The sequence below is a fragment of the Brassica rapa genome, chromosome A09 (assembly GCF_000309985.2).
Source record: "Brassica rapa cultivar Chiifu-401-42 chromosome A09, CAAS_Brap_v3.01, whole genome shotgun sequence".
NCBI classification, from domain to species: Eukaryota; Viridiplantae; Streptophyta; class Magnoliopsida; order Brassicales; family Brassicaceae; genus Brassica; species Brassica rapa.
Window position 1 is genome coordinate 32,867,608 of NC_024803.2, and position 22,112 is coordinate 32,889,719.

At 36.7% G+C, this 22,112-nt stretch overlaps 8 protein-coding genes across 10 annotated transcripts; 4 read left to right on the forward strand and 4 right to left on the reverse strand.

Annotated features, from left to right (window-relative positions):
* The first annotated feature begins 69 nt into the window (after positions 1 to 69).
* On the forward strand, positions 70 to 3,082 carry LOC103841018 (disease resistance RPP13-like protein 4). 2 transcript variants are annotated; one of them, XM_009117528.3, is made up of 2 exons: positions 70 to 239; positions 384 to 3,082. In XM_009117528.3, the coding sequence occupies exon 2, from the start codon at positions 392 to 394 to the stop codon at positions 2,966 to 2,968; it is 2,577 nt and encodes an 858-aa protein (XP_009115776.1). In that variant the 5' UTR covers positions 70 to 239; positions 384 to 391; the 3' UTR covers positions 2,969 to 3,082. The 2 variants fall into 2 exon arrangements, with proteins under 2 accessions (XP_009115776.1, XP_009115777.1); XM_009117529.3 differs by having other exon boundaries at positions 119 to 239; positions 390 to 3,082.
* LOC103841017 (thioredoxin domain-containing protein PLP3A) lies at positions 3,017 to 4,762 on the reverse strand. Its single transcript, XM_009117527.3, has 8 exons — positions 4,524 to 4,762; positions 4,236 to 4,310; positions 4,101 to 4,148; positions 3,882 to 4,024; positions 3,712 to 3,784; positions 3,553 to 3,614; positions 3,371 to 3,468; positions 3,017 to 3,285 (listed from the first exon to the last, which is right to left on the reverse strand). Exons 1-8 carry the CDS (start codon positions 4,605 to 4,607, stop codon positions 3,176 to 3,178), a joined length of 693 nt encoding a protein of 230 aa, XP_009115775.1. The 5' UTR covers positions 4,608 to 4,762; the 3' UTR covers positions 3,017 to 3,175.
* Positions 4,763 to 4,939: 177 nt separating this feature from the next.
* Positions 4,940 to 6,230, forward strand: LOC103841019 (dehydrin Xero 1). The gene is made up of 2 exons (XM_009117530.3): positions 4,940 to 5,214; positions 5,822 to 6,230. Exons 1-2 carry the CDS (start codon positions 5,020 to 5,022, stop codon positions 6,029 to 6,031), a joined length of 405 nt encoding a protein of 134 aa, XP_009115778.1. The 5' UTR covers positions 4,940 to 5,019; the 3' UTR covers positions 6,032 to 6,230.
* Positions 6,231 to 6,477: 247 nt separating this feature from the next.
* Positions 6,478 to 8,543, forward strand: LOC103841020 (peroxidase 36). Its single transcript, XM_009117531.2, has 4 exons — positions 6,478 to 7,046; positions 7,126 to 7,317; positions 7,380 to 7,545; positions 8,003 to 8,543. Exons 1-4 carry the CDS (start codon positions 6,804 to 6,806, stop codon positions 8,413 to 8,415), a joined length of 1,014 nt encoding a protein of 337 aa, XP_009115779.1. The 5' UTR covers positions 6,478 to 6,803; the 3' UTR covers positions 8,416 to 8,543.
* A 274-nt stretch (positions 8,544 to 8,817) lies between these two features.
* On the reverse strand, positions 8,818 to 11,814 carry LOC103841021 (epoxide hydrolase A). 2 transcript variants are annotated; one of them, XM_033281169.1, is made up of 6 exons: positions 11,347 to 11,814; positions 10,105 to 10,164; positions 9,713 to 9,892; positions 9,394 to 9,635; positions 9,048 to 9,326; positions 8,818 to 8,947 (listed from the first exon to the last, which is right to left on the reverse strand). In XM_033281169.1, the coding sequence occupies exons 1-5, from the start codon at positions 11,575 to 11,577 to the stop codon at positions 9,065 to 9,067; spliced, it is 975 nt and encodes a 324-aa protein (XP_033137060.1). In that variant the 5' UTR covers positions 11,578 to 11,814; the 3' UTR covers positions 8,818 to 8,947; positions 9,048 to 9,064. The 2 variants fall into 2 exon arrangements, with proteins under 2 accessions (XP_033137060.1, XP_009115780.1); XM_009117532.3 differs by lacking the exon at positions 8,818 to 8,947 and having other exon boundaries at positions 8,963 to 9,326.
* A 120-nt stretch (positions 11,815 to 11,934) lies between these two features.
* On the reverse strand, positions 11,935 to 13,453 carry LOC103841022. Its single transcript, XM_009117534.3, has 3 exons — positions 13,137 to 13,453; positions 12,708 to 12,829; positions 11,935 to 12,306 (listed from the first exon to the last, which is right to left on the reverse strand). The coding sequence occupies exons 1-3, from the start codon at positions 13,387 to 13,389 to the stop codon at positions 12,139 to 12,141; spliced, it is 543 nt and encodes a 180-aa protein (XP_009115782.1). The 5' UTR covers positions 13,390 to 13,453; the 3' UTR covers positions 11,935 to 12,138.
* Positions 13,454 to 13,519: 66 nt separating this feature from the next.
* LOC103841023 lies at positions 13,520 to 16,174 on the forward strand. The gene is made up of 3 exons (XM_009117535.2): positions 13,520 to 14,224; positions 14,350 to 14,425; positions 14,507 to 16,174. The coding sequence occupies exons 1-3, from the start codon at positions 14,183 to 14,185 to the stop codon at positions 14,845 to 14,847; spliced, it is 459 nt and encodes a 152-aa protein (XP_009115783.1). The 5' UTR covers positions 13,520 to 14,182; the 3' UTR covers positions 14,848 to 16,174.
* Positions 16,175 to 17,207: 1,033 nt separating this feature from the next.
* Positions 17,208 to 18,865, reverse strand: LOC103841025 (thioredoxin H1). Its single transcript, XM_009117536.3, has 3 exons — positions 18,278 to 18,865; positions 17,642 to 17,764; positions 17,208 to 17,525 (listed from the first exon to the last, which is right to left on the reverse strand). The coding sequence occupies exons 1-3, from the start codon at positions 18,365 to 18,367 to the stop codon at positions 17,394 to 17,396; spliced, it is 345 nt and encodes a 114-aa protein (XP_009115784.1). The 5' UTR covers positions 18,368 to 18,865; the 3' UTR covers positions 17,208 to 17,393.
* Positions 18,866 to 22,112: the final 3,247 nt, after the last annotated feature.

The following is a 22,112-nucleotide window of genomic DNA, read 5'->3' on the forward strand; positions in this document are numbered from 1 at the left end:
AAACAATATTAGTAAGAAATGTTGAATTGATCAACGAATCCTACGTTAACCGGGCCCATTCCGGTTCAATGATAAGATGCTAAAAGAGCCGACTGGAAATAAGTTCGTAGTCGGTAGCAAGTAACCAAGAAAACGAGTTTAGTTGACTCTTGACTTATAAACGTTGAAAAGTCGAACAAAAAGCAAAAGATCCAAACATCACGAGCTTCAGATCCTTGTCTGCTCACACTCCCTCCCTCGTAAGTCTTCTATTACCATAAACGATTGATTACTTTGGTTAGATTCATCTCGATGTTCTTGAGAAAAAAATACCGATTATCTTATCTTGTGTTAGTGATTCTTTATCCGTTTGATTGAGATTGTTGCTTAGAATCTTTCTTCAGTTGCAGAGATGGTGGACGCTGTGGTGACAGTATGTCTCGAAAAAGCCTTGAACATCCTCGAAGAAAAAGGCCGAGTTGTGTCTGAATACAACAAACAGCTGAAAGATTTGCAAGACGAGTTGCAGTATATGCAGTCCTTTCTCAAAGACGCAGAGAGGCAGAAGAGGACTAACGACGTCTTGCGCAAACTCGTGTCAGACTTGCGAGAACTGGTCTACGAAGCTGAGGACATACTCGTGGACTGTCAGCTCGCTGATGGTAATGAAGCTGAAGACGACAACAACAACAACGAGCAAAGACCATCAAACGCGTGGCTTTCACGGCTCTATCCTGCTAGAGTCTCGCTTCAGTACAAGAAAAGCAAACGACTCAAAGAGATCAACGAGAAGATAACATCCATAAAGACTAAAGTAGAGCCTTATTTCAAGTTCAGGACGCCGAGTAATGTTGGGAGAGACAACGGAACTGATCGGTGGAGCTCTCCAGTGTATGACCATACTCAAGTGGTTGGTCTTGAAGGAGACAAAAGAAAGATCAAAGAGTGGCTATTTAACTCAAAAGACAGCGAGTTGCTGATGATGGCCTTTGTAGGAATGGGAGGGCTAGGTAAAACCACTATAGCTCAAGAAGTGTTCAACGACAAGGAGATAGAGAACTGTTTCGAAAGAAGGATATGGGTCTCTGTCTCCCAAACCTTTACCGAAGAACAGATCATGAGAAGCATATTGAGGAACTTGGGCGACGCAAGCGTTGGAGATGATCTTGGAACATTGCTGAGGAAAATCCAGCAGTATCTTATGGGGAAAAGGTACTTGATCGTGATGGACGATGTTTGGGACAAGAACTTGAGTTGGTGGGACAAGATTCACCAAGGACTACCTAGAGGACAAGGTGGGAGCGTTATTGTCACCACAAGATCAGAATCTGTGGCGGTTAAGGTTCAGGCGAGGGAGAAGACTCACCGTCCAGAGCTGCTTAGCGCTGACAACAGCTGGCTGCTGTTTTGTAAAGTGGCCTTTGCGGCTAACAATGGTGTGTGTGAGCGTTCTGAGCTTGAGGATGTTGGGAAGGAGATTGTAACCAAGTGCAAAGGCTTGCCGTTGACGATCAAAGCCGTTGGTGGTTTGCTTCTGTGTAAGGACCATGTCTATCATGAATGGAAGCGAATCTCAGAGTATTTTCAAGATGAACTTAGAGGAAACACTTCTGAAACCGACAACGTGATGTCTTCTCTTCAGTTGAGCTATGATGAACTCCCTTCTCATCTCAAATCATGCTTTCTCACGCTCTCGCTCTATCCAGAAGACTGTGTTATACCAAAACAGCAGCTAGTACATGGATGGATCGGAGAAGGGTTTGTCATGTTGAGAAACGGAAGATCTGCAACTGAGTCGGGAGAAGACTGCTTCTCAGGACTCACCAACAGGTGTTTAGTTGAAGTTGTTGACAAGACATATAGTGGAACCATTGTTACTTGCAAGATTCATGACATGGTTCGTGATCTGGTTATTGATATAGCGAAGAACGATTCCTTCTCTAACTCTGAAGGTCTCAACTGTCGTCACATTGGGATTAGTGGGAACTTTGAGGAGAAGCAGGTCAGAGTTAACCATAGACTAAGAGGCTTAGTGTCAACAACCAAGACAGGTGAAGTGAACAAGCTTAACTCAGAGCTAGCTAAGAAGTTCACTGACTGCAAGTATCTGCGGGTTCTCGACATCTCTAAATCGATATTTGATGCTCCTCTGTCTGATATTTTGGATGAGATTGCGAGCCTTAAGCACTTGGCGTGTCTTAGCATGAGCAACACGCATCCATTGATCCAGCTTCCTCGTTCCATGGAAGATCTCCAGAATCTTCAGATTCTAGACGCGAGCTACTGTCAGAACCTGAAACAGCTTCAGCCTTGCATTGTCTTGTTCAAGAAACTCCTTGTGCTTGACATGACAAACTGTGGATCACTTGAGTACTTCCCCAAGGGAATCGGAAGCCTCGGGAACCTCGAAGTGCTGTTGGGATTTAAGCCGTCCATGTCGAGCAATGGATGCAAGCTTAGTGAAGTCAGGAACCTCACAAACCTCAGGAAACTTGGTCTTTCTCTGACTCGTGGCGACCAGATAGAAGAAGATGAGCTTGACTCTTTGGTAAACTTATCCAAGCTTATGTTACTCTCAATCAACTGCTATGATAGCTACGGTGACAATCTGATAACCAAGATAGATGCTCTCACTCCTCCACACCAGCTCCATGAGCTTTCTCTAGAGTTCTATCCTGGAAAACTGAGTCCCTCGTGGTTGAGTCCTAAGAGGCTTCCGATGTTGAGGTACATGTCGATATGCTCAGGTAATTTGGCGAAAATGCATCAGAGATTCTGGGAAACTGAGACTAACACTCACTGGAGAATCGAAGCTTTGATGTTTCATTCCTTGTCGGAATTAGAAATGGATTGGGAGGAGCTTCAACTGTCAATGCCGTACCTTAGGACAGTGCACGCAAACTGGTGTCCGGAGCTAGAGACTTTCCCGATCGAAGATGTTGGCTTTAGAGGAGGGGTGTGGACGAAAACACCAACACACAGGACCTGATGATGGCACGTTTTTAAGCAAACAGTTCAATGTTTATGTATCAGCAACAATAACAATGGCGCATTATATATAGCAACATACAATGTCATTTAGCATTTTACCGTTTGGATATTATATCGAAGTTTCCTTTTCTAATACATAACAAACGAGTAAAAGGCAAAATAGAGAAAAGCAGAAATGCAAATCTGTGATGTTAGATTGCTTTGATCAGTCAGAGTCAGAGTCCAGATTCTCTGAAGACCTAACTGAACGCCTTATGCTCTCTTGGTACTCGGCATCTTCATCATCTTCCTCTTTCTTCTTCTTGCTGAGCATTCCTGTTTAATGATTTGCACATTTTAGAAAACAGAACTCTGTCTGAGCTGTAATTACTGAATAAGGTGGATGTGAGGTCCTCCATACCTTTTTTAATCAGAACGTTCTCCAGTCTGGTCGTGGTGAAATCGTCCTTTGTGCCCAGATCCTGGAACCCAACAAGCCTGTCTACCGCAATTCCCTTGCTAAGAATAATAAACAACAGAAAAGGCCATACTCTATCAGTATAACACCTAGCAACAAACAATGTATGTAAGAATGAAACGAACCTGAAAAGCAAAACGCAAGGCAATGTCTTTATTGCAAGCTTTGAGACAAAGAAAGGAGCATTCTGCATATTATGTCAGCTAACCATTAGATTCACAAAACATACGGATTGTTGAAAAGCCATTTCCCTTTTTCTATCTTTAACCAATTGGTCCACTGACCTCTGCGTCTACTTTAATGAACTTAGTGTCCACATGTCTAGGCGCAAGAGTCTTCAAATGCTTGTCCATAATCCTATATATATATATATATATATGTTTTGTATGAGCTCACATATCAGAAGATAAAAGCAAAAGTAAAAAAAAAAAAGAAAGCTGGAGGGAGATCTTACTTGCAGCGGTAAAACTCCTTGTGGTAGAAATGGCAAATCACTTTCTCACTCCTGGTGACTTCTCCCAAGAAATCTCCCTCATTTACCTCTCGATATTCACCATGTCCTTGTCTTTTGAAGGCTTCTCTCTTCTCAACTTCTCTCTGTCCAGAAGAGGTTTAGTTCACACCAATAATATTAAACAATTGCATAACTAAAAAGGCCAAAAAGTTATATCACCTTGAGTGCAGCAATCCTATCAGCGTGCAATTTTTCCAGCTCTGGATCCTACAGAACATGAGCAAGTATGTACATCATACAGTTTAGAGACATAAAGCTTCAAAATTCTCAAAAACAAGAAACAATTGCACTTACATCCATAAGTTCATCAAGATCAACCTCCTCATTGACATGTTTTGATGATTGCGCCTTCTCATTTGCAAGCACTTCCTGCCCAACAAAGCCTCACATTTTATTATTATCATATCTACAAAAATGTGCATAAAATTCTACAACTTTTAGAGACGTAACACAAATCACAACTTGGCTGATGAATCTAATAATCATAAAGAAAGAAACTGACCGATAAAATAAAGATCTAAATCGAAACAAATTTTCAGAAAAGGTTGAGATCAAGGCATATCGCATTTGATGGATCTAAACCTTTTTATAATCTCTAGCAGCTGCCGCCAATACGTTTCCGAAAGCCAGATTCGAGAGGGTCGACTTGACTGCATCTGGATCCATCTTTTAGAATTAGAACCCTTCAATTTCAAATCTCGAGCGGAAAAGCAAAAAGAATAATCCCAAAATCAAAAGATGAACGACAACATTAAAGGTGTAAACATATATGAAACGACGGCGTTTACACAGGGAAATATACATTAGGCCCCTTGTGTTTATAAGCAAAGGCCCGTCCGGCCCAAATAAGTTAATTTACGGTGTACATTTAAAACTTGATACGTGGCGCTGACCACTACACCAACGTTTTAGGTGATCGCCACGTGTGATTCTCGTAATCAACACTAAATTATTTTCATGTATGACATTCCTATCCGATGCCGGTTCTATAAAAAGCATTATTGATGAGCTTATGAATCTTCATCGAGGATAAGACTATATCTACTCAAAAGCTAAAACAAGTCGAAGAGGAACATTAATGGAGTCTTACCAAAACCAGTCCGGAGCGCAGCAGACTCACCCTCAGCTTGACCAGTACGGGAATCCAGTCCCAATAGGCACCGGGGCATATGGAGGAGCTCCAGTCATGGCTGGTCATCACACAGAAGGTGGTGGTGGTTTGAGCGGAATGCTTCACCGCTCTGGAAGTAGCTCTAGCTCTAGTTCTAGCTCGGTACGATATACTTGCTTCTCTTTCCTTTATTTTCTATACAACTAAATTTGTTACGCAACATTTTAAATTTTCAATAAATTAATGTGTACTAATTCACTCTAGTAGTTACTTTAGTATCATAAACGATATCAAATGTTTCATTTATTTTAACTTCAAGTCACAGGAACATGTTGGTTAGAAGTTTAGACTATAAACCATGTAGTAAACTAGTGATCGCATATTCTCATATATAAACAATCCCTAGTAATGATCATGTTTTCCAATACCAGAGTTCATTACAATACCTTTTGTTTGGTTTTATTTTAGGGTAATATTTTTGTTGTAGTGATTCTTTTCATCCCTTAAAATTTATGGTAACCACTCATTATATTTACACCATTTAATAGAACTAATTTTTATATTCATTCTCATTCTTTTATTTTTTACAAAATTATATAACAAAATATTATTTATCAAACTTTGAAAGGAAACAATAGTTAATCATTAAAAAAAATCATTTTGTTTGTATTATCTTTTCATTCCTTTTATTCTTTTAGCGGACATCGGCTAAATGCTTAATTTAAGTTATGGTTGGCGTTTTGAAGTATATATCACAATTGGCATGCAGGAGGACGATGGGCTAGGTGGGAGGAGGAAGAAGAAGGGAATCACGGCGAAGATAAAAGAGAAGCTGCCAGGTCATCATGGGTCCCACCAGACTTCTTCAGCAACCAGCACCATACCCGTTTATGATGCAACCGGCACTGGCGCCGTTCACCACGAGAAGAAAGGCATCATGGAGAAGATCAAAGAAAAGCTTCCCGGCGGTCATCATTAGATTAATTTTAATCAAACTTTCTTGCATGTACTAAAGTGTTGTGTATCATGTAATAATATAACGACGTGGCTTTTTAAGTCAGAATATACATAAACATAATGACGTGGCTTTGTAAGGCATATTTGTGTTACGCGTATGGTGGTTGCATGTGATGTAATGCAACTGATAGGGTTAAATTTCGTGGAATTGATATAAAATCTCTATTTTGGCTTTTGCTTTCAAATTGTTTTAAGTGAGTAGAGATCATGTTTTTCAGTACACGGGTCGATTCCCGAGTCCATTGGCATCTTCCTAATTTGATTAACAAAAAGATACTGACGTCTATCGTAAGCGACGTAATGCCTAACCAATCATTTATGACAACATTTTCAACCCCAAAGAAACAAGCAGTCGTTATAATTCGTATTTACCTTTTTTCACCCAAAAGTACACCATGACCAAGTGATAGTCCAAATGTTCAATGCATACATGGATACATATAATACTGATGACGCTTTTGGGTACTACTTGAAGTTCTGTAAGACAGTACTTAATTAATAACACATTAACATTTTATTGGGGTATACATAAAACCAAATGTTAATTAGAAATTTAGAATATAGACAGTATGAGTACCAAATACTCACATTGAATGTGCCCATCTAACTGTATAGAAATCAAAGTTTAGGTAAGTACAGTATAAGGTAACTAATCAAGTCTTCATCTATAAATTAAATGAAACCATGCATTCCACGCAATAATCACTAGTCCCAAAAACTCGAAAAAGAATCAAATGGCAAAGCCAGTGATGTGCATTGTTCTCACTCAAATCGTCCTCGTTGCCTTATTTCATCTTTGTATGAGTTCTCAAACCAAAGAATGCACGAGCACATCCTCCCTCTCCCCTCAGTTTTACGACAACTCGTGCCCTAAAGCACAAGCCATTGTCCAATCTTTCGTCGCCAAAGCACACTCCAACGACCCTCGCATGGCAGCCTCATTGCTTAGGCTTCATTTCCATGACTGCTTCGTCAATGTTTGACAAAATTTAGATTCTTTTCTATAACAATGTTTATGGATAAAACTAAATAATGCCTTCTTTTTGGGTGGTACAGGGATGTGATGGTTCTTTATTATTAGACAATAGTGGAACCATAGAAAGCGAGAAACGAGCAGTCACAAACGTAGACTCTGCCCGAGGGTTTGAAGTCATCGACGATATCAAGTCTGCCTTGGAAGATGAGTGTCCCCAAACAGTTTCTTGCGCTGATATTTTGGCTCTCGTTGCTAGAGACACTACTGTTATTGTAAGTCAATTCCCGTATTAATATTATTACGAAGACTCGTTAATTAACTCAGTTATATACAGACTGGTGGCCCGAGTTGGGAAGTATATTTAGGAAGAAGAGATGCAAGGGAAGCATGCTTGATTGCTTCTAACAACAATATTCCTGTTGTCAGCTCTACGTTTGAGACAATTGTCACCAAGTTCAACGACCAAGGACTCGGTCTTATCGATCTTGTTGCTCTCTTAGGTATTATAGTTCATTCAAATTATTGGTGGTAAACATATGATTCGATCAACTTATAATTTTTTTTATTTTTTGAAAAAGGCTAAAAATATAGATTTGAAAATACTAATTAGTTATGCTAATATTAAGAAAATGTGCCAACCGAGTCTATGATTATGTTTTGTAGTCTACGATTTAGTTGTTCTTGGGTAAAGTTTAGGAATTGAATGTTAAGTTTAATTTTAATTAGTTACAAGAAGATCAAATTTTACCGGTTTAGAGTTTGTGTTACACTTTTTGTTAATTTGGAAAAAAACTATATATGTGTATATATATATATATACAGTTTTCTTTATTGTGGCAAAATACATTTTGTCTCTGTTTCAACATAATGCCTCATACGTTCTGTCAAATTGCATGAACCATTACGTACTAGTAGTATTGTTATATTTTAGAATTAAAAGCTATCATTTGAATGTAGGAGGTCATACGATAGGAAATTCGAGGTGCAAGAGCTTCCGAAAAAGGCTATACAACCATTCTGGAAATAGCGATCGCGACCAGACTTTGAATCAAAACTACGCCTCAATGTTGCAGCAGGGATGTCCTATTTCTGGTGACGACCAGAACCTCTTTGCTCTCGACTATATGACGCCAAATAAGTTTGATAACTACTACTTCAAGAATCTGATGACGTTTAAAGGACTCCTGAGCTCTGATGAGATTTTGTACACAAAGAGTCGAGACTCCATGGAGCTGGTCAAGCTTTACGGGGCGAATGAGGAATTGTTCTTTGAGCAGTATGCAAAGTCAATGGTGAAGATGGGAAACATCTCGCCGTTAACGGGGAGAAATGGTGAGATCCGGAGGATCTGTAGGAGAGTTAACCATTGAAATGTCTAATTAAGTTTTCATTACTAGATACTTAAAAGGCATATGGGTTTGATATGATTAACGTTTTCTTGATATGTGTAGAGGTTGATTTCTTTTGGATATGTTTTAATTGATGAGTTTGGTGTGTATGTGTGTTTGTTTGTTTTTGTTAACAACTACAATACTAAGTTTGGTCTTTAGCAAAAAAAAAAAAAACTACAGTACTAAGTTTGGTGTTAGATGCAATATACTTGTGCTTTCCTGTCTGAGTCATGTGGTTGATTAATATTTCTTGTTTTATGTAGAGTTTGATTTTCTGTTGGCACTATTTTACTCTACTGAGTTCGGTGTTTGTTATAAAGTCATCTAAAATATTGATGATTACCCAAAAAGAAATGGAAATTTTATATGGACTTTTGGCTATTTTCAACAAATTAAAGTTTGGCATATAACTTCATTAGGAACAAAATCATTTTCAAGTTTACAGATATAACCTAAATTTCAAGTTTTATGCACCGATCCCGATCCGATTTGGCTTCTAATTTCTTTATTTCTGAACAAAAACAAATACAAAATCATTAATTGTTATTAGGATCACACAAGGGTTTTATTCTCTGAAACACATTAGTACTTTTACTTAAACACTATTATACCATAAAACAGCATGACTTTACTCTGATGTGTTCCCTAACTTGTTAAAGAAAGAGAGCATCTCCTCTGAAACTCGTTTAGACTTTTCCTGTTGGATAAAATGATGACCATCTTCAATAACAGTAATCTCAAGATTTGGTACAAGACTCTTGAACATCTCTCCTTTTACATACTGCATCTTTCCATGTTCTCCTTCATTTCCATTATCTTTGTCTCCGAAAATAAACATTGTCGGAACAACTATTTTGGAGTCTTGCCACGGTGCCATTATCTCCCAGTTCCTGAAATTCTCTCTTCAATACCCTTTTTATTAAAACATAAAGACTCAATGAGAGATGTGAAACTCACAGATCCATGGCTCGGTAGTAGTTTAAAGGGCCTGTGAATCCAGATCTTTGAAACTTGTCTGCATAAACCTGAAGCTCATCATCGGTTATCCAATCTGGAATAGTCGATGGTATCTCAAGATCATCGATGATCTCTGTATCAGGAGGAGCCACCAAGTAATCAGTTCTTGTTGTGAGTAAGAACTTCTTGATAACCGTCAAGATATCATGTTTTGCAAATGCAGCCTCAGCTCTTCCGGGTTTCTTGTGAAACAAGAAATTGAAATCAAGGGATAACAATTAGTGGTACTATGACAACAGAATGTGATTTAAAGTTTTACCTGGAACTGGGAGATGTATAACCCATCTCCAAAGCTTTTGAAAAACTCCAAAGGTTTGAGATTCGGATGTCTTGGAAAATATGGAACAGAGAGGCTAATGAAACCTTTGACTAGGTCTGGTCTAAACAAACACAGAGACCAACCTATGGTTGCTCCCCAGTCATGCCCTGCCACAAATGCCTGTACATTTGTTTAAAAAAAAATAATCAAATTAGGATGTAACACATCAGGATATTTAGTTTAATTATGTGGTTGACAAAAAGAATACCATTAAACATAAAAATAATCTTATAGGACTTTGATAAGAATCTTATAAGATAAAAAACATGTAGCTGAATTCTAAAATCAGTTAAAAAAATGGTAGTCAGAGTTGATGAGATATTTATTTTCACCTGAGCAGTGCCGTAGTGGTCGAGCAAACCGATGACGTCAGCAACAAGGTGGCTCACCGTGTAAGACTAGAGCTGTCAAATGGTCCGTCCATGGCCCAATTGGGCATGACCATTTGGACCATTTCAGTTTTGGGCAGTAATGGGTGGTCCATATTGGACAATGGTCCAACAAATATCCAAGACCAATTAAAGACCATGTCCAAATGGGCATGCCCATGGACACCCAATAATATTTATAATTATTTTTTAATTATTAGTTTAGATTTTATTTCTAAAATTTTGAAATTATTTTTACTTTCTAAAATTATAAAAGTAATTTTTTTCTTGTCGAAACTGTAAAACTATGTTTTCCTCTCAAAATCGAAAAAAATTCATTTTTCCGTAAAAACCGAGAAATCGCGTTTTTCCGCCAAAACCGAATTTTTTTTTATTTTTCCGCCAAAACCGAGAAATTACGTTTTCTTGCAAAAACCGAGAAATTGCGTTTTCCGCCAAAATTGAGAAATTACGTTTTTCCGCCAAAACCGAGAAATTATATTTTCCCGCCAAAACCGAGAAATTATGTTTTTTCGCCAAAACCGAGAAATTGCGTTTTTCGCCAAAACCGAGAAATTGGGTTTTTCCGCCAAACCCGGGAAATTGCGTTTTCCCGCCAAAACCGAGAAATTGAGTTTTCCTGCCAAAACCAAAAAATTGTGCTTTCCCGCCAAAACCGAAATATTGTATTTTCCCGTCAAAATCTGAGAAATTGTGCTTTCCCGCCAAAACCGAGAAATTGTGTTTTCCCGCTAAAACCGAAAAATTGAATTTTCCCGCTAAAACCGAGAAATTATGTTTTCCCGCCAAAATCTGAGAAATTGCGTTTTTCCGCCAAAACCGAGAAATTGTGTTTTTCCGCCAAAACTGAAAAATTAAATTTTCCCGCCAAATTTATGAAATTCATTTTTCCGTCAAAATTGTGAAATTACGTTTTCCGTCAAAATCGTTAATTTTTTATTTTAACGATAAAACTGTTTTTTGGGTTAAATTGTAAAGTTATATTTTCTTTTATTAAACTCATGAAATCATGTTTTATGAAGCCCATGGACACCCATTGTCCATTTGGTCTTCGCCCAACTGGACCATGTACCAATTGGTCTTTTGTCCAGTTTGACCATTTATTAATTGGGCACGTCCATAGCCCGCCCAAAATGAATTTGACTGGGCTAGCCCATGGTCAGCCCGCCCAGTTGACACCTCTATGTAAGACTCGTGGCTCGGAGGTGAATCAGAGTCAGCGTAGCCCCTGAGATCTGGGGCAACTACGTGGTAGCCATGGCCCGACAAGAAGTCAATCTGGTGACGCCACGAGAACCATGTCTCAGGGAAGCCATGGAGCAGCAGAACCAAAGGACCTCCGTTGTCTCCTTTCTCGGCCACGTTTAACCAAACCCCGTTGGTCTTTATCCTCTGCTCTCTCACTTCTCTCGCCATGATTCTTGGATAGATGAAAGAGAAAGAGAGAGAGAGATTGAGTAAACCAGCAGGCAGCAACCAAGCAAAGACTTTTCTTACTACAGAGTTGATATATAGAGAACAAAGACTTTTCTATTTAGGTTACATGTGGCGGCTGGCTCGTCATCGTCATGATCCAGAAGAGACATTTCTACCGTAGACAAAAGAGAATTGTGTAGAAACTTATGGAACAAGAAACACAATGGATGATATAAAAGACTATTAGATCTGTTTTGTCTTTATTTTGCGAAAAAACACACTTTGTTTCACTATCGGATACACATTACTGGTTTAACTGATACTAGCGTCATAGATTACTCTATCGTGCGTAACTTATTGAAGAAGGAGAGCATCTCCTCCGAGACTTGTTTAGACTTCTCTTGCTGGATAAAATGATGACCATCCTCAACACACAACAATCTCATGAAACAAGAAACAGTAAATCTCTCGAAAACAACAAAGAGTAGGACCAAATCACTAAGTCAAAAGAAAACAAGAGAGAAAGATTTATTCTCTGTTTTTTGGTTGAGTGAAAGCAATTCAAGAAGACATTGATTTCTTCTTCTCTTCCTCGAGTCGCTGAAGCTCAGCCAGCCTTTCTTCCCAAGCTCTCTCCCTTGCGACTTTGGCCATCTTACGTTCCACTTCTTTGATTCTCTTCTTCCTCTTCGCCTCTTGCACCAGCGCTTGCCTCTTCTTTTTCTCAGACTGTGAAAAGTATTCACAATTCAGGATGACTCCATCTCATCAGAAAACTGACATTACTCGTTTGTAACAGAATCTATCTATAAAAACATCTCATATGGTTTCTGCTAAGAAACGGGACAAAATAGAGATACAATCTATTGATTAAACGTTTACAGATTCCTCATCACATCCTAACAATGTAGAAAGTAGAAACATTGTTTCGTCAGGAAAATGGAAACAAAACAGAGAAGCAAGAGAGATACAGCCTTCCCGTCAGTGACTGTGATTCCTCGACATAGACACACACCTTTATCCATTTGTACAATCTACGGATCCAAGATCTCTCATCTAAAGTTTGTTCTAACAATTACCAGAAACAAACACCTAATAATATGTACAATCTTGAAAGAAAGCACACGTACCAGTATGAAAGCACGGCGCTGGCCAATGCGCTTCTTGGCATTCCTTCTTTTAACACTACCCTCGTTGGGATTGTTGGAAGCAATTGGCTCGCCAGGAGTATACTGAACATATGCATAAGGCCCTGCATTTTCCTTAAATCTGTTACTCATCCCAAACAATAATATTCTGTCTCTATATCAACTTCTATCTCTATAAAGAGTACACTAACACGATTACAATCACACATCCCAATTTCACAAACAAAGCATCAATCTTTTACCAAATTCTTCAGTAGAAACACTCTCAAGTTTAGCTTTAACAGAGCCCCGTTCCACTTTAGAGTACACGAGATTCATACTAAACCCTAGTTAAAGGACACACTAACTCCATTTCAATCAGACAACACTCATCCCCAGTTTCACTCGATCCATCAAAACGAAAGGACAAACCTGGAGGTTTAAGTTTGAATCTTTTCTTCTTGGGATGAGTCATGGGTCGTCTCTTCGGGAGCCGAGTATCAGTTAAGCTCAAGCTGTGGAAATGGTTAGCCACTGGAATCCATGGCAGCCTCGATCCACCGAAGAAGGAGCATAACAAGGGCTTCGCAGCAGGGAACGGCGGAGACGAGCAGCTAGCGGCGACACGAGAAGCTAGGGTTCGCGACAATGGACGGAGAATCGATCTAATCGCGCCGAAACCCATTTGATTATCCGATGACTGTGACTTGGCCGAGATGCCAACACTCACTTGAAACGGAGGAGGAGTCTCGCTAAACCCTGAATACCCACAGTGAACAATAATGGGCCGGTTGAGTATAAATGGGCCCATGAGTTTGGTACTTCGATACTGGGTCTGAGAAAGCCTATAACACACGCACAAATTATGGATTTTGTATTTTTATGCTCAATAATAATTTATTTTAAAAATTTTAAAGATAAAGGGATTTACAAACACGATTAAAAAAAAAAATACTAATACGGATTTAAGGTAAATAATATTTTATGCATATATATCACTAAATTTCTTTAACGAATATTACTCTGTTATTTTTCAAATAGGTAAAAATCTTCATAATGATCTTTATAAATATCCAAAACGCCTTAAACTCAATTGATCATGAATTTTTGTATTCTGTTTAGGCTAAAATCATGTAGATTTCATCAACGTATTGAGAAAATATGTGTTTATTGTTTAAATATAGAAGATATGGAGCTAGAGAGAGACTTGCGTCCTAATTCATAAACCACTAAAGAATATGGATCAAATATGCCACATAAGGAAAGCAAATATTATACCATTAACGACACTAATTCCAAATATGAAACCCATTATGTAAAATATAAAGATGGTTACCATATTGGTATAGATTTATAAATCCAGTATTGATTATCGAAACCAATATAAATATACACCACTCTCGTTCATTTTGCAAAGGAAAACAAAACCTTTTAGTTCATACAACTCCAAATAGTTTTTCCTCACGAGTTCTTCAAAGATGACAAGCATGTTTTCGTCAAATCGTCAGACTACAAGACTGGTCCGTTTTCAATCCATCATTACATATCCATAACAATCTTTTTCAATATATATACTTTGATGATTGTAGCGATTTGTAGTATCTTATGTATTAAGATTATTTGAACGTTTTTTTTTTTTTTGCAGACTTGTGGGTTCAAAGTGAACACTAGCTCTCCCGAATGGCACAAGAGCATGACGAAAATTCTTAAGAAAATCAAAGGTTCGTATATAAACATCATATATATATATATATAGTCTCAATATCAATTCATTTTACTGATTATCGTGCGATATGGTATAGGAGGAAACTTTTGGATAGACGTGGACGAAGGAATGGCTTACGTAACGGGTCAAGGCGACCCAAACAAGCTATTGAAATTGATGGCTTCAAGGAAAGGTAAAGACGCTGAAATGGCGTTTGTGAAAACCGGAACACATCATCATCATGATCATTCCCATTTTGGCAACAGTTATCAAAACTCTTACTTTGGCCAATCAACGCCTTATTGGCCTGGAGATATGAATATGAGCAACTACCATCCGTCATCGTCTCACGGTTACTACCCTTCGGCACCGCCGGCTATGCAACCTTACCAACAACAATATCCTTATTCGGGTGGATATGGTTACGGCTATTATTAGGGCTTTATGTAGTTCTATTTTATATAACTACGTATGTCGAGATCAAGCAAAACCCTTCTTTTTAATCAAGGGTTTTCTGCTTGTATCCGTTTTTCTTTCTTTTTTTGCTTTATTGGATGAAAATTCTCTCTGCTATTTATTAGTATTAGCAGAAGAGGATCGAGGAGAATTTATTTCTCTGTGTTTTGTTTTTTGGTGATTTTTTATGAATCCGATGATTATTAGGAAGTTTAAATGGATGTTTGAAGTTTGCATTTACAAGTTTGCATAATTTTCCTTAAAGGTATAATATGATCAATTATATATACTATAAAGTCTATAATTAAGACCATAGTATGTCAAAAACAAATCCATCTTGATTCTCTTCACGGGAAAGCTTCAATGGGTTTTCTATTCACTTGATTTCAGGATAAATTATTATCCTTTTGTTGAACATGTTTGCATCCGCAACCAAACCCGTCTAACTAATGATCTTTCCCATCTTCACTGCCGAAAGCAAACCCTCTTTATTTTCCGTCACTAACGAGAATAACGTTTGAGTTGTAGTCGTAGAACGTCAAGGCGAGGTGCCTCAAATCTCTTTACATCCTCATGTCACCCCATGATCAAATCGCTATTTCGTTACTTTATTATTTATTTCTTTTACCTTTTATATATCTCCAGAATAAAAATTCTCTAGTTTTGCTTTTGCTTGTCAACAACTTGGTGGCAATGGTAGATGGAAAACTCATCTTTCTTGGCCTCAGCAACTCCATACACAATCTTCCAATCACTTGTCAATCATGGAGATTATTTTCTAGATTCGCCCTTGCTTGACACCAACTTGGTAGTAGTAATGGTGAGAAATCGCTTCTCTTGTCAATCATCAAGATTTTTGTCTTTAAATTTCATTAGATATTTTCTTTATTGTCAAAGATATAGTGTCACGAGACTTGCGTCTTAATTTGTTACCACTAAAGAATTTGGATTATCAGAGTGCCACATAAAGGAAGAAAATTCTATACCATTAACGACACTAATTCCAAATATGGAACCCTTAATGTTATTTAAGTATAGATATGATCATACAGATTTAAAAATTGCAATATTAAGTTATTACAATATTTCGACCCGCGCAATATATGATCGCGCGGTTTTTGTTTTCATTTATTTTTATATAAATATTTTGTTTTAAATTTTAAATTAGTATATATTATAATCTATGTGTCTATCAATTTTTAAAACATAATAAGTTTACGGTATATTTTTTTCATTGAATAGATTGTTTTAAACTTTTACATGTATTTGTATCTTCTTCTATATATATATATATTCAGATTATTATTTCATTATTAAAATCATAACTATATATATAAAGATTAGTAAAATATTGTTTTATTGTCATATTCAAAGATATTGTAATATTTCACAAATTTAGAAAGTTTTTAAAAAATTAAACTTTTCGCTTCATAGATTTATATTATCGAGTAAATAATTAAACATTTAGTTTTTGTTTAATTTTTAAAATAAACTATATAGTTAAAATTTGTTTTCATTGGTTTAAGGTAGTAAAGATGAATCATTGTTAGATAATATGATTTTTGTTATTTAAAATTTTTTTTATAATTTTAAAAGTTAACATCGATAAATATTTAAATATTAAACATATGGAGGTATAATATTACAGCATTAAATTTATATCTATTTAATTTATACTATCTATAAATCTAATAGATCATTTATTCTTTAAATCTAATTATTGATAGTCTAATAAAAAATTTGGTAGGTCCAAAATTTAAATGATAAGATTATAGATTAAATGTAACATGAATTTCTAGGAATATGTCAATTAGGTCCATTTTTTTTTTAAAATCACATATGAATTAAGGTTGTGACTTATATTTTAATATATAAGATATATTTGTATAGACGTGGACAAAGAAATGGGATATGTTACGGGTCAAGGTGATCCACACAAGATGCTGAAACTGATGGCCTTAGTAAAAACTGGAAGGCATCATCAAACCTCATTTTTCGGCCAATTAACGCCTTACTGGCCTGGCGATATGAGCTACCTTCCTTCATCGTCTTGCACTTGGTTAATTACATTTCATGAAAAAAGCTTCAGTGCTCCTTTTGTATGGGAACCCCATTTTGATTTGAGGATTCATATTCTTTTCTATATAAAGTATAAACAGATTTTCATCCGTATCCAAACGTGGCAATGATATTACCCATCTTCAGCTAAGAAACGCCACCCTCATCAGCTTGCCCTATTTTATTTTATTTTTAAACATTTTTTCGTCAAATATATTGCGAACAACTAAGTTTCTTTAGAACAAGTGTAGGAACTAGAAAGTAGTTTTCGAATTAGAAAAAAAAAGACAAAAGCAACTGGATAAACAAAACAAAATCATAATTCAACAAACTCACTAGCAAGTCTCAATCTTATCAGACGAGATTAAACAGGAATCATCATAACAAAGAGGGAACAAGTCATAACATCTCAAGAGTACATAAAAAGCAATGAATTCAATATCTTAAGACAAGACATATAAAAGGTTTAGTTAAGCCATGTGCTTGGCAATAGTAGACTGAAGCTCATCTTTCTTGGCTCCAACAACTTTGTCCACAATCTTCCCTTCTTTCATGAACATGAATGTTGGCATCGACTCAATCGCCCAGTCACTCGCCACTGACTGTTTCATCATAAATAAAAACATAATTTGTTAGATCTTTGGGCATAGTGAGTTATAAAACAATCTCACTCAACAAAGAAGAGGAATAAAGAGTCGGGTGATATTTGTTTTGTTACCTTTAGTTCATCAATATCAACCTTAAGGAAAATCACATTAGGGAGTTTCTTAGCCAAATCAGCAAAGAATGGAGCTATGAAACGACATGGCCCACACCAAGACGCCGTGAAATCAACCACCACCTTCAACAATTTAACCAACTCATGGATCATTTCATTGAGAAAAATGTAACAATACAACCATAGATGCCAATAATGTCATAACAATGTTATAACTACATTAATATGTTTATATCACAAATAATAGTCGTGGTATTTGCTTCCAGGGTAAAACATTTTTTCTAGGGTCCTTTATTTTCACAGAAGCATATATCGCTACCTCTCGTCAATACGATCTACTATACCCTAGAATCTAATATATGCATGGTAATGCTGAAAAATAAAGAAAAGATTTCAAATTCTATATACGTATAAATACGTCCTACATTAATTCATATATGGTGACATGGTGTGCCAAGCATGCATTCAGATCGGTAAGAATCAAACGTATTGTATTGCGAGACGATGAGACAGATCGAGACTATAAAAATCAAACCAATCAAATCTATAGGATAAGAGACAGACAAACCCATATCTCAACAACACCAAATCAAATAAAAAGATGGAAGAGGAAGAAGGGAGAAAAAGCCAGATTACAAGAGTTTTAGAGTCATTGCCCTTTTGGAGTTGTTCGTTCCATGCCTCCACGGTGTGACATGCGATCACTTGTCCTTCTTCACCAGCCATCTTTCGCTTTCTTTCCACAGATCTGCTCTGTCTCTTTGTGTTCTGTTTATGTTTCTCCTCTTCCTTTTTCAAATATAGGATGCCAGGACACCTAAAATTACAGCTTTGCCAACAATATATTTTGTTCTCTCCATTATTTAACGCGTGATTTTATTTTCCATAACTACACCCACTAAATATGCTACCTTTCCTTCTTCACCCAAATCATAAATATTCCCACTTTCCTCTTACAACTTTTATTCTCTGACAATTTACATCCCTTTTAAAAAGTTTTAACTCACAAAAAAACAAATTGGTGACAAGGACCTTGCCATTATCCCACAGTCAAAACAATATGAATGATGATATTTTTATGTCAATCTAAATAAACATCATAACCTTGTGTGTGTCTTTTCTCAGTTCTTCATCCCATGTTGGCTCTTTCTCATGAGTCAGAAAAGAAGGGTGTCTTCTTGTTCGTATCTGCTCTCACCAATGAACAATACAGGAAACAAATGAGAGAGATATAATACTTTATATATTATTTGAATTTGTTTTTGAAAAAACAACCATGTGTCATCATTACAATAATTTTCACAAAAAAATAGCTGACTTGTGGTCACCACAATTATTTTCAAGACACATTAAAATAACTTTGATATTTCCTTAAGAGTAGGTACCTAATGTGGTTTAAGATATAATGTAATTAATGATAGTGAATATTTTTTTTTTTTTTTTTGACAGCAAAGAATTTACAGACTCATGTTGACTCTGTAAACCAAATCGGTAACTCCGCATCCATGTGAACGACAAAGGACGATTGTTTCCTAGCACTGCGTGCTAGACTATCCGCCCGAAGATTCGCTGTCCGAGGTACATGAACGATATCTGAGTTGAGGAAACTTCCTTTGAGAAACTGTATGTCTTCCAAATAGCTTTCGAATGCTGGCCATTCTTCTGGTTCCGAAACCATCTTCACCAATTGAGAACAATCCGTTGCAAACGTTACCTGAAACTGTCTTAAATTCTTCATACATTCCATTGCCCAAATCAACGCCTCTATCTCCGAATGAAGGGGTGAAAGACATGCCCTTACATTCCTTGCCCCTAGCAGCCCATCAAACCCTGGTAAAGTACTATACCAGCCTTGTCCTGAGAATGTATCCTCATCCTTCCATGAACCATCTAGGAAACACCATCGACCTTGTGTCACTAGGGGAACATTGGTCTGTACCGAGAGCCCTCTCGTTGGATCATTTCCCACCTGTGCTTCTGCCCAAAGTGATGATTCTATTTCAGCTAATTGAAGAGTATCCCTCGGATCAATATCCAAATTACTGAAAACTTTGTTATTTCGAGCTTTCCAAATATACCATAAAATCCATGCAAACTGATGATCATCCATCTTTGGCCGGACTCTCCAAAATAGATGATCCATATTAGCAAACAATGAAGAAATAGGAAAAAAAATCGGAGCTGACGGAATCTTGGATAATGTCCACACTTGGCGTGCCGGTGGACATTCAAAAAATACATGGTTAATTGATTCTTCAGGTTCTCCGCATCGAGCACAATATGTATCTCCATTTATCCCTCTTGCCTTGAGATTTTTCATGACCGATATACATCCTGAGAGAAGTTGCCATAAAAAATGCCTTATTTTTGGGGGACACCGAACTTTCCAACAGAAAGCTTTAAGTATATCCACTGTAGGGCCATAAAAAACTGGCGGTTTTTCCTTATCCGGATAGACCCGTTCCACTTGATAGCCTGATTGGACTGAATATTTTCCAGTTTTAGTAAAATGCCATCCATTCCTATCCTCAAACTGATTCCTACTTAAAGGAATACTTTCAATTATTTTCGCATCCGTAGGATCCACAAGAGTCCTAATTACCTGTAAATTCCATGAGCGAGATTCCGAATTTATGAGGGAATCCACTGTAAGATCCGGATAAAAGTTGGGAAAATTTTTGGTTGCTGGTCTCGGGCGAGTGGCTGGGATCCAAGGATCATTCCATACAGAGATAGACGAACCTGTTCCCACCCGTTTAATTAGTCCTTTACAAACCAGAGATCTAGCAGAAATAATACTCTTCCAGCCATATGACGGAGAAGAAGAACGAATCGGTTCCAGGGGTGAAGCCATATGATTTGGGTGTCATATTAAATTTGTATGACACTAACAAAAAGCCACCCGTTTAATTTTAGTAATATGACACTAACAAAAATGATTGATGGTGAATAATAAAAGCTTTTATTATTTTATTATTTTAGTGAATAATAAAAGCTTGATAACAATTTTATATTTTCAATCATTTTTGTTAGTGTCATATTACTAAAATAAATTATACCATCACATAGACATATAATAAATATTTAATACTTTTGCGCCTTTGTTATATTTTTAAAAATAATAATAAATTACTAAAAATGTTAAAAATCTCACACTAAATTTTTTTTGTGATCAATGGTAAAAAATATTTTTATTATAAATCTATATAAATGAACATAAATCATACGAGTAGAAAACATTATTTAATAGATCTTCAAATTTAAAAATATATTTATATAATTTAAATTAAATTATATAAATTTTAAAAGAATATGACTATTTCAATTTCAAATTTCTGAAAACAATATCATACTTGAATTAAATTTATGATTAATCAAATCATTAAAAATATTTGTAGTGTTTAAAAAAAAATTTAAAATTTTTGTTATTTGATAAACATTTTATAGAATATAGCATTCAGCGCAATAAGTTCCTTATTAAACCCAAGGCAATTTCTTTTTCTTTTTTTCTCCCCAAATTAGATACGATAGCTAATGAACTTGTTTGGCTCCTTGGTTTAAACTAATACTCTTGGATGGATTATCTCTACCGTAACGACGTAACGTTCGGTTCAGTGTGATCGAAACATCAGGCTGTTTAGTTACAAAATGTTCAATACACTAACACGGCATCGTGTTGGACGAATAATGACCAGAGATTCTGCTTCTCGACGATCATTTGATGATTTTGATGATTTGTGGATTTGATTTCTTCACTCTTTAGGTGATTTCCGCTCCACCCCCCCCCCATCCCACTAATCGTCTTCTTACCTCTAGAACCCTTAATCGATTTGCTCCTAGAGCAAGCTTTGAAAACTTTCATGTATTGGTAGAACTCGACTGCAATTTATTTCTATGAATGGTGTGGCACGTTAGCTAGATTGCATGATTTCTCTGTTGATTCTTGATTTTAAGCAGCATGAAGGTGATTTAGGGTTCAAAGTGTTGGAGAGAAAAATGAAAATATATAAGGGACTTGAGTAATATATAAGAGATTTGGGCAACTCAATTTATGGCCAGTTGATTTTAAGTTGGAAGCTCTGAATCTTATCACAAAGAAGCATGGTTCCATTTGTACGATGAGTACCCAGTCAAACATGAAGCTGATCGTCTCCCACCACCTATCATAGCTGATCTTAGTGGAGATGGAAAGAAGGAGGTTATCGTTGCTACGAACGATGCAAAGATTCATGTAAGCTAGTGATTTTGCAGCTTAGTGCTTGTGCATTTATTTCTCTTTATGGTTTTGCTATTAAATGTTTAGTGGATTAAGTCCTCGAGCCTCATACCAGGCGTGTGGATGAAGGTTCATCCTTTTGCTTGACAAGATCCGTGTTGCCTCTGGGATGTGGCAAGGGCCTCTGGTTTTATTGATAGGTACTATAAAGATGGGACACCAAAGAATCCAGATTTGGTTGTTGTTACCTCTGTT

Bases quoted from the DNA above. Each gene is read 5' to 3' on its own strand.
- LOC103841017 (XM_009117527.3), bottom strand. From the start codon at position 4,607: ATGGATCCAGATGCAGTCAAGTCGACCCTCTCGAATCTGGCTTTCGGA. The intron at 4,149-4,235 runs GTAAGTGCAATT...CATGTTCTGTAG, and splicing joins ATCTTGATGAACTTATGGAT to GATCCAGAGCTGGAAAAATT. The intron at 3,469-3,552 runs GTTCGTTTCATT...TATTATTCTTAG, and splicing joins CCTTGCGTTTTGCTTTTCAG to CAAGGGAATTGCGGTAGACA.
- LOC103841023 (XM_009117535.2), top strand. From the start codon at position 14,183: ATGACAAGCATGTTTTCGTCAAATCGTCAGACTACAAGACTG. The intron at 14,225-14,349 runs GTCCGTTTTCAA...TTTTTTTTGCAG, and splicing joins ATCGTCAGACTACAAGACTG to ACTTGTGGGTTCAAAGTGAA. The intron at 14,426-14,506 runs GTTCGTATATAA...GATATGGTATAG, and splicing joins AATTCTTAAGAAAATCAAAG to GAGGAAACTTTTGGATAGAC.
- LOC103841019 (XM_009117530.3), top strand. From the start codon at position 5,020: ATGGAGTCTTACCAAAACCAGTCCGGAGCGCAGCAGACTCACCCTCAG. The intron at 5,215-5,821 runs GTACGATATACT...ATTGGCATGCAG, and splicing joins CTAGCTCTAGTTCTAGCTCG to GAGGACGATGGGCTAGGTGG.
- LOC103841022 (XM_009117534.3), bottom strand. From the start codon at position 13,389: ATGGGTTTCGGCGCGATTAGATCGATTCTCCGTCCATTGTCGCGAACC. The intron at 12,830-13,136 runs GTTTGTCCTTTC...AGGAAAATGCAG, and splicing joins ATTCAAACTTAAACCTCCAG to GGCCTTATGCATATGTTCAG. The intron at 12,307-12,707 runs GTACGTGTGCTT...TACTTTTCACAG, and splicing joins AGCGCCGTGCTTTCATACTG to TCTGAGAAAAAGAAGAGGCA.
- LOC103841020 (XM_009117531.2), top strand. From the start codon at position 6,804: ATGGCAAAGCCAGTGATGTGCATTGTTCTCACTCAAATCGTCCTCGTT. The intron at 7,047-7,125 runs GTTTGACAAAAT...TGGGTGGTACAG, and splicing joins TCCATGACTGCTTCGTCAAT to GGATGTGATGGTTCTTTATT. The intron at 7,546-8,002 runs GTATTATAGTTC...ATTTGAATGTAG, and splicing joins CGATCTTGTTGCTCTCTTAG to GAGGTCATACGATAGGAAAT.
- LOC103841021 (XM_033281169.1), bottom strand. From the start codon at position 11,577: ATGGCGAGAGAAGTGAGAGAGCAGAGGATAAAGACCAACGGGGTTTGG. The intron at 10,165-11,346 runs ATAGAGGTGTCA...CTCTAGTCTTAC, and splicing joins CTCCGAGCCACGAGTCTTAC to ACGGTGAGCCACCTTGTTGC. The intron at 9,893-10,104 runs GTGAAAATAAAT...ACAAATGTACAG, and splicing joins ACCACTACGGCACTGCTCAG to GCATTTGTGGCAGGGCATGA.
- LOC103841018 (XM_009117528.3), top strand. From the start codon at position 392: ATGGTGGACGCTGTGGTGACAGTATGTCTCGAAAAAGCCTTGAACATC.
- LOC103841025 (XM_009117536.3), bottom strand. From the start codon at position 18,367: ATGGCTGGTGAAGAAGGACAAGTGATCGCATGTCACACCGTGGAGGCA. The intron at 17,765-18,277 runs GTAATCTGGCTT...AAATTGTTGAAG, and splicing joins GCAATGACTCTAAAACTCTT to GTGGTGGTTGATTTCACGGC. The intron at 17,526-17,641 runs GTAACAAAACAA...ATGATGAAACAG, and splicing joins TTGATATTGATGAACTAAAG to TCAGTGGCGAGTGACTGGGC.